This window comes from Chaetomium fimeti, assembly GCF_033439085.1.
Source record: "Chaetomium fimeti strain CBS 168.71 chromosome Unknown B0H64scaffold_15, whole genome shotgun sequence".
Lineage (NCBI taxonomy): Eukaryota > Fungi > Ascomycota > Sordariomycetes > Sordariales > Chaetomiaceae > Chaetomium > Chaetomium fimeti.
Window position 1 is genome coordinate 333,489 of NW_026944343.1, and position 9,166 is coordinate 342,654.

The 9,166-nt window shown below is 53.8% G+C and overlaps 1 protein-coding gene across 1 annotated transcript; it reads left to right on the forward strand.

Moving 5' to 3' along the window:
- Positions 1-8,750: 8,750 nt before the first annotated feature.
- B0H64DRAFT_332782 (uncharacterized protein) lies at positions 8,751-8,930 on the forward strand (the record flags this gene model as incomplete). Its single annotated transcript, XM_062801069.1, has 1 exon — positions 8,751-8,930. A coding segment is annotated over one exon (180 nt), but the record flags the coding sequence as incomplete, so codon positions are not given.
- Positions 8,931-9,166: the final 236 nt, after the last annotated feature.

Below are 9,166 nucleotides of genomic sequence, written 5' to 3' on the forward strand. Positions count from 1 at the left end.
AGACAGGTTCGTCACAAGATTTTAGTATAGACCGTCTCCTTACGTAGAAGAGATCCTCGTCCAATCTATTCCAGAAGCGATCGAACTCTGCTATATCAACAACGCCTAGCGAGAGGAGGGAGGAGAAGAGCACACTTGTGACGAACCTGTCTCTGGACCCGTCCTGTTAGGGTTCAGTATCGGTCGAAGGTATTCTCTCAAGGGTGCTTAGGTTCGGTGCAGCCAAAGGGTGCACAACAAAGACTTGTCTCAACAGTAGGCTCTCGAGCTTGTAGCGAACTGTAGTTGTGATTGCTAACTGGAGAACTCCCAGAGCTCTCCAGAACGAGTGACTATATACTATCTAGTATCACCGTCCTCATGGTGATAATCCTCCGTTGTCACTGACAACTGGTGATAATCTTTCATTATCACTGACAGTCGGTGATAACCGTTCCTATTGGTTCTTTTAGCGATTGGCTGTCGGCGTCCTGCGCCTTCGGCTGTGGCCGCCCCGGGCCGCCCTCAGGTCGTTCCGTGACACGATGCCCCCCCTCTCATGTCTTTCGACCCGAAAGACGTTGGTTCTCCATTCCTAACGTTGGTTAATGATCCCTAACTACGGCGCTTCCCCCACTTATTGGTAACTTCTCCTTTCCATCCTCTTCCCTCAGTTCTTGATGCTGACAACATGTCCGTGGAGAAACGTCAATCCAAATCTGCGCGTTATCGTGCTTCCCTGGCCGAAAACATCGGAAAGAACGGTTTTGTCGTCATGCCTTGTTCTTGGTGCGCTTCCCAGAGCTTGACGTGCCGCATGCTTCCGAAAGTAAAACGCTGTAGTGCGTGCGTTCAACGCGGTCGATCGTGCGATGGCTCTGGTGTCCCCATCTCCCAACGTGAGTCTCCCCCTACCCGTCACGTCCCTGGCTCACTCCAACGTCCCCAGTGGATCGTATTATGCAGGAGCAGCGGCGGATCGAGCGCGAGGAGCGGGACACCGAGGAGTCCCTCGAGGCGACTCAGCGGAAATTGGAGGAAGACCAGCGAGCTCTTGCGGAACACCTGGCCCGTTTGCGTCGCCTGCGTCAACAGAAGAAATTCCTGGTGGACCGTGGTGTTGATATGGTGGCTCGTGGTTTGTCAACTCTGGATGACCTTGAAGCGGCCGAGAGACAAGAGTCTCTTGATGCGGCGGGGGCGCCTTTGGTTGAGGGCGATCTTAATTCCTCCGCCGACCCCTCCGCGGGGTTCGACTGGTCCCTGGGGAATCCCCTTGCTGGAATCGATTTCTCCGCGGAATTTCCCTTGGTCGATCCGGGTTCCTCTGGTGGAACTCCTGAAGTTTCTCGGGGCAGTTGAGATTTGTAGCTGGTTGCCATGAATTGTCTTCTGGACCAAAGTCCAGCCACTTGACCAAATACTCCAACTGTCCTTTCGTGATGCGTGAGTCTAGGACTTCCTCAACGTCCCATTCCTCCTCTTCATCTTCTGCCTCGGCGTCTTTGTCGAGTCGTGCGCCCTTGGGCGCTGGTTCCAGAAGTGAGATGTGGAAAACGTTGGTCCGTAGTCGCATTGTCGAGGGTAACGCGAGAGCGTAATTGTTCTCCGAAATCTTTTTGTCGATCTTGAACGGTCCGACTTTGCGAAAGTCGAGCTTCCTGCTTGGTCGCTTCGTGCGAAGATTTCGAGAAATGAGGTAGACTTTGCCCCCCTCCTCTAGGCGAGGTCCCTCGAGCCTGTTTCTGTCGTAGAACTTCTTCATCCGTGTTCGTACGAATTCGAGTTCTTCCTTGAGCATCGCGTGCAGCGAGCTCATTTTGTCGGCTTTGACTGCCGCTCTGGGCACCGAAACCTCGGGCCCTTGTCGCAAATCTGCTTCGTAGCCGAAATTCGCGAAGAATGGTGTGACCTTCGTGGTCTCCGTGACGGTGGTGTTGTAGGCGAGTTGTGCCGTTGGCAACAGCTCGACCCAATCATCCTGCTGGAAGTTGACGTACAACCGTAGGTATTGTTCAACGATCTGGTTGAGTCGTTCCGTCTGTCCGTCTGTCTGTGGGTGGTAAGCAGTTGAAAGCTTACTCTTCGTACCCAGTTTCGCCATCAGAGCTTGCCAAAACTTTGATGCGAACTTCGTGTCTCTGTCCGTGATCCACTCCTCCGGCCATCCGTGGACCGAGGTGATGTTGCGGTAGATCACATCTGCGAGTTGTTCTGCCGACCATGTTTCCTTGTAAGGGAGGAAGTAGCTCCACTTGGTGAGTCTGTCCACCATTGTGAGGATGCTGTCGTATTCCACTCCCGTTACCGAGTCCTTGGAGACTGGCAGTTTGGTGATGAAGTCCATCGTCACCGAACTCCATGGTCGTTCTGCGACTGGCAGTGGCTGCAATAGCCCGTACGGCTTGTGTCGTCCTGGTTTGCTTCGTTTGCAGAGGTCGCATTCCGCCAGGACCCCTTCTGCCGTCTGCTTGATTCCTGGGAAGTCGTAGTTCTGCTTGACTTTCGCAATTGTCTTGCCAATTCCCATGTGTCCTCCGAGTCTTGACTCGTGGATCTTTCGAATGAGCTCCTTTTGGTCACCAAGCCTGACGTAGGCCTTGTCGTGGTACCAGAGTCTCGTCCCTTCAAGTCGCAAACCCTGCGATCTTGGATTCTGGCTCTTCCTGCCATGCATCGCGCTTGTCGTCCGCGATGATTCCCTGGAAGTCTCGTTCCAGTCTCTGTTCTCTGAAGGCCGCACAGCATTCTACAAACGGTTGCAGAGGCCTGGCTTCGGGATCTTCCGACTGTTGCTGAAGTGCTGCGATCTCGTAGTCTTCAGTCGGTTGGGAAGCGTGCCGTAGCGATCCGTCTGTCTGTTGATGTAGCAATGGTGGTGAGGCTTCAGACGCGTTGTCGTGGTGATCCGTTCTCCTACTCAAGGCATCCGCTCGTGCGTTTTCTGAGCCTTTCTTGTAGTGGATCGTGAAGTTGAATTCGGACAGAAATTCTGCCCACCGAGTTTGTCGTCCGTTCAGCACCTTCGTGGTGGTGAAGTATCGTAAGTTCTTGTGGTCCGTGTACACCTGAACTTCGTGTGTCGTGCCGCTGAGGTATGGTCTCCATTCCTGGAATGCTTCAATGATTGCGAGAAGCTCCTTGTCGTGGATCGGGTAATTGAGCCTTGGTCCTTCGAGTTTCTTGGAGAAGAACGCAACTGGATGAAGCTTGCCGTCCTTGTCCCTCTGTCCAAGTTGTCCTCCGATCGCGAAGTCCGAAGCATCAGCCTCGACTTCGAAAGGCGTACTTGGATCGGGCAGCATGAGCACCGGGTCGGCGATGATCGCATCGCGGATCCGCTGGAAAGCCTGCTCGTGCTCCCGCCTCCATTGGAATGTGGCATCCTTCTTGGTAAGTTCGTGCAGAGGTCTCGCGAAGTCGCCGAAATTCTGATGAACATCCTGACGAAGTTGGCGAATCCGATGAATCCTCTGACCTCCGTGGCGTTCGTCGGTGTCGGCCACGTCTTGACAGCTTCCAGTTTCTCAGGTTCGATCTTGACCCATCCCGGGGAGATTTCGTAACCCAGAAAACACTGTCTTCTTGACATGAAACTCGCTCTTGTCCTTGTTGACTGACAATTTGTGCTCGTGCAGTGCGTCCAGCACCTGCCGCACGTGTTTCTTGTGCTCTTCGAGTGTCTTGGAGTAGATGAGAATGTCATCCAAATAACAGACTGCAAATTTGTCGAGGCAATGTCGAATTGCGTGGTCGATAGCGGCTTGAAACGTCGCTGGTGCGTTGGTCAACCCGAATGGCATGACGAGGTACTCGTAGTGCCCGTAGGGTGTCCGAAAAGCCGTCTTCCATTCGTCTCCTTCTTTAATGCGGATGTGGGCGTACGCTGTTGGAAGGTCGAGTCGTGTGAAGTGTTGTGCTCCTGACAGCTGATCTCGAAGCCTCGAAATCAGTGGCAGTGGGTAGCGGTTCTTCACCGTCTCGTTGTTCAACCTGTCGGTAGTCCACACACATCCTGAGCTTCCCATCCTTCTTTGGAACGAAGAGGACTGGGTAGCCCGCTGGAGATGTCGATGGTCTGATGTGTCCTATCTCGAGGTTCTTTTCGAGATAGCTCCTCAACTCTGCATCTTGCTTCTCGTTGGTGTGATATACCTTGAAAAACTTCAACTGGGCGCCTTCCTTGAGTTTGATCTCGTGATCCCAAGGTCCGTGGTCTGGTAGCCCTGCAAGATGTTTTCGCCGTGAACGCCGGGTGCCCCTTGTAGTCGTCTGGGATCTGTCCCGTTTTCGCGTTCTTCGCCGTACCTTCGTAGTACGCGAACTTGCTGTTCTCGGGCTCGATGCTTGCTGCTTCGAGTCCCGGACTTCTTCAGTTGCCAGCTCGATGCTTGCCGCTTCGAGCTGATTGAACCCATTGTTCGTGTTTGAGCTTTCCGTGCTCGTCGACTGAGACGACGGCGATGGTTCGTTCCTCCCGTGTCTGCTTCTTCCGTCGTGTGCCGCCTTCTTCCGGATTTCAGAGTGCGTTCTTCTGCACTGGCTGCTTCCTGCGGTGGGCCCGTAGAGGGGGTTCGTTCTGACCCGCTGCTCTCCCGTGGCTCCTGTTCTGCGCGTTCTCCCATCGAAGTTGGTCGGATGCTCCCGCTGTTCCCGGCGGTCGCAGATGCCATCTCCCTTCCAACTGATGTCTGGGTCGTAATCCTCATGCCATGGGCGTCCGAGAATCATGTCTTTCTCTGGTCCCCATGTTCACGATGTCGAACACACTGGGTGGTTTTCCCTTCCACCTCGAATGTCGAGTGGTTCTGTCTCTCGTCCGTACCCATTGTGTGTCGAATGGTCCCTTGACGACGTGTGGTTGTTTCTTGATCCTCCATGGGATTCTGAGTTGATTCACAAATGTGGGCGAGATGAGATCCATCTGCGCTCCCTCCATCCACTAACGCGAGGGCTTCGAATTTCCCCATCGCGCTGGTGATCCAGAGCCTGTTGTCTGGTTTGGTGTCTTCGTACAGCAGCTACTTCGTGTTCGTCTGCTGGGAGGTCGTTGTAAGGCTTCTGCTTGCGCCAGCTCTTCCTGTACTGCGCAGCCTGTCTCCGTTGTTGTGGAGTTAGAGGTTTCCGGGCCCCCCGAAGGGCCCTGGAGCCGTTTCCCAAGCTCTCGTGGTGTTTCAAGGCGTCCCTGTCCGCACCTTGGCTTGCGGCGTCAATCGTCTGGTGTTCTTGGAGCCATTGGGCCGCCCATGCCTCAACTGGGCGCCTCTCGTTCCTTCGGGACGCTCTCGTCCTCTGGTGTGGCTTCCTCTGGGATTGCTGTTCCATGTATCCCCAGATTTTCTCGTCGGCGTGTGGTAGGCAGTCTGCGCTTCGGCATTCGTTGACTCCTACGCCCGTTATACAGCGTCGGGGCCAGGCTGCCTTGGGTTTAACCCTCAGCCTGCCCTCGTGAGTGCGTTGGGTGTCCCACAACATGCCTGCGGGAGCGTCGCCGCTGTCGTATACCCATCTGATGGGTAGGGGTTGCATTCCCTTTTCTTCCCTCGTGGGCCAGAAACTGTTGCGAAATTTGTCCTGGAAGTGGTACCGACATTCGTGCGCGATGCACTGGAACCAGGGCAGGTAGATGTGACTTTCTTTTCGTGGGTCCACCCGCTCGTGGTCTTCTGAACAACTGGAATCCCTCCGTGTTGTTCTCGCCCCGGAAACCCCACCATTCAAGGTCGGAGGTTTGTCGTCCGGCGCACGATGTGCTGATGTCGAGTCCAGTATTCTTCCCAGCTCTGCTGTTTCCTTCCTTTCGCCGCATTCTGTTCCTGTGCGTAGTCGAAAAGTTGCTCGGGGTATCGTACTCCGTTTTCGTATCCTTCCGCCTCTTCGGTGGGTCCATCCCACGGTGTGTGTGCGGAAGTGCCTGGCGGATGTCGTCCTGCAAGGCCTGTGCCTCTCTTAATGTCTTTTCGACGTGATCCCCGGCCCTGTTGTTGGCCTCGGTGATCTCTTGGACTCGTTCTCTGGCGAAATCGAGTTCCGCGCAAAGTTGTCCGTACTGGTCGTTCTTTTGGAGAAGCTGCTCGAGTTCTTCTTTCTCTCTCGACAACTCCTCGATCCTTTGCCGTTGGCTTAGGACCCTTTGTTGCAGAAAATGAGGTTCGGGCTGACTCCTCCTTCACCCTCGTGGGTTCGCCATTGCCCGTCCTCTTGCTGAACCAGGGTGATGCCCCAGTCCTCAGCGACTTGTCGGATGTGCCGCGGGGGAGCCAGTTCTCCCTCGTCATCCGTTTCGATGAAAGCATGGTGGGCGGTGTCGTTTCCCTCCTGGTGGTTGCTGCTCATCAAGTCTCTTGATCCGAGTCGGTGAGTTCATCGTCCTGCTCGATGACTCGGTCAATGTCGATTTCGAGGTCGTCCTGCGTGTAGCTGGCGGCTGCGACCTCCAGAAATCGGTTCTTCTTCCGACCGTGTCTTGGTCGATGGTGGCGGTTCCTTCCCTGGAACCGGTCTCCACTCTTTCTTGCTGCGGCAGTCACGTTTGAAGTGACCCTTCTTCCGCAGTTGTAACAGGTGATGCCTGATTTGTCCTTGGCACCATCTCTCTTTCCTGCCCATTGTGCCTGGGCAGCGCTGACGTCCATGGGTCCCGAGTGAGTGCCGTACGCCGTGCTCTGATGCTGGCGTTTCTTTTTGTCGTTTGCCTTCGGGTAGGACCCTTCTTTCTTGCCAGTCCGTTCCTGGCGTCTTTCGTACTGCCGGTTGTCAATGGCGATGGCTCGGGCCATATATGCGTCGAGTGTCAGGGTGTCTCGTTCTTCCTTAATGAGCTCGTCCTTGACGTCGTCCTTGAGTCCGTCATAGAAGCGCCGCTTCAGCGCGTCGCTTCCCCACTGGACTCTGAAGGCTTGTTGGCGGAACTCTGATGCGTAGACGGCGGCGGACTTGAGCTGGCGTAGTTTGTTGAGCTTGCTCTCCGCCTGGGAGCGCTTGTCGTACACCCCAAAGACCTTCGTGATGGCGTCTTCGAAGTTGGCGAAAGACTCGAAGACTTCAATGGTCTCCTTCTGGCGTTCGTCCTCGGCGTTCTCCAAGTGGTCTCGTTGGGTGGGTTCGAACCACTCGAGGGCCCTTCCTTCCAGGTACGTTGCCGCGAAAAGGACCTTGTCAGCTGCGTCGTCGAATTGGTTGAATTGGAAGTAGGACACCGCTGTGTCAGAAACCCTGCAGTTCCTCCCGCTTGGTGCCGTCGAACTTGGGTGGTTTGGCGATGCGGAGGTGCCGCTTCTCTGACGGCGACGTGCCGTCCTTGAGCTTTAAGGCATCGACCTTGTTGGACAGGGCGACATAGGCAGCTTCGACCTTGTCGGAGTGGGCAAAGCCCTCGGTCTGCTCCTTGAGCTTCTGAAGTAGAGTCTTCACTCCCTCACTCCCTCGAGCTCCTGCTTGAGTTCATTGTTGTCGATCTCGTCGTCGTCAGAGTCAGGGGCGGCGCCCGATCTTCCGGCCGGGTTGGACATGGCGTCGTGATACCTTCAATCCTGAACTGTAACAGATCAAAGGGAGTTAGCAACGTGTGACGAACCTGTCTCTGGACCCGTCCTGTTAGGGTTCAGTATCGGTCGAAGGTATTCTCTCAAGGGTGCTTAGGTTCGGTGCAGCCAAAGGGTGCACAACAAAGACTTGTCTCAACAGTAGGCTCTCGAGCTTGTAGCGAACTGTAGTTGTGATTGCTAACTGGAGAACTCCCAGAGCTCTCCAGAACGAGTGACTATATACTATCTAAGTCCCAGGTATCTCTGTACCTGTCCTGTGTGTGGTGCTCATGGTCGCCCGTCTACCCAAGTCTACCCGTGGTAGCTCGTGGTAGACTGCGATCCAAGGCTACCGCCTGTCCCGGGTAGCCAGCGTCCCTGGGCTACCCAACGGGCCCCCGCGTCTTGGCTTCCCAGCCGATTGGGTGAGGCAGTCCTGCTGCGCCCCACGCGGTCCCGTTATATGGTTGGTTCGTGACAGAAGCTTAAGGAATATAATAAGGAATCCGATACCTATACCGATACCGATACCAATTTAGATCGCTATATCTAACCGTACCTAAAGGAATGTTGGGTATGTAGCGGAGTGGACGATAGGATAGATGTGGTATATAAGGTTCTCTACTAGGAAGATATTGATTTCTAGATCCTGTATGACCCGATGGGCGACGGTGGCCGAGACTGTCTTGCGATGTAGATCCTCTTACGCTTTTATAAGGGCTATAACAAGGAAATGGTACCTACCTAGTTCCCCTTTATCGAGGAGAAGCTTCCCTTCTCTGCCCGCTCTCTAAGCTCCTTGCTAAAGCGGTGGTAGAGGAGGTTATCGATAAGCCTGGTTATGCTTCCTGCGCTAAACCTTACTTCAATATAAAGCTCGGTATAGCTGCTATATATATACTATAGAAGAAGGAGTTCTGGTATCGGCCGGTATTCTGTAAGACTGTTGAATCCGAAGAAGGGCCGAAGAAGTTAGACCGCCTGTAGACGACCTACATGTTTAACAATAACTCGGCAAAGCTTGGGAAGGTAGCGGGGCTCCCCGATCGCCTCTAGTTATATGTTTATCGGTGGGGTAACTTGGAAATCCTCGATAGTAAGTCTCTCCTCTAAGATCCGATAGTCTCCTAACCTAGGATAGAAAACTACCGTTAGTCGATTCGGGACCAGGGGGCGCGCTACCGACCCAATAGCACCGTATATCAGCGGTACTACGCTAATACTATAAGAAATGCCATTCCCTAGGATACTGGCCTGGGCTGTAGTACTAAATCTCCCTACCTAGATATCCTCAATTATATCGGCCTCCAATACAATGAAAACACGCTAATAGGTATATCCGACGAAGTAATGTACGCTATCGGCCTAAGTAGTAAGATCCGCTATCTGGAAGGGGAATGGTTAACCCTGGAAGCTGCGCTCTAGGCTAGGTATAGGAAGGCTATAAAAGTAACCGGTAAGGATAAAAAGTTACGCGATCGGAAGTTAAATAAACTACGAGCGGTAAAGCAGTAGCAGTGTAGAAAGGTGGAGGTTCTCCTTTGTAAGGACTACTTCAAGAAAAGGAATACTGAAGAGCTCGATAGATAGTTATATGGTCTCTACAGACTGTAGCAGCCGCTGTAGAAGGTTATCTTCAGCCTAATAGAACGAAGGGCTCT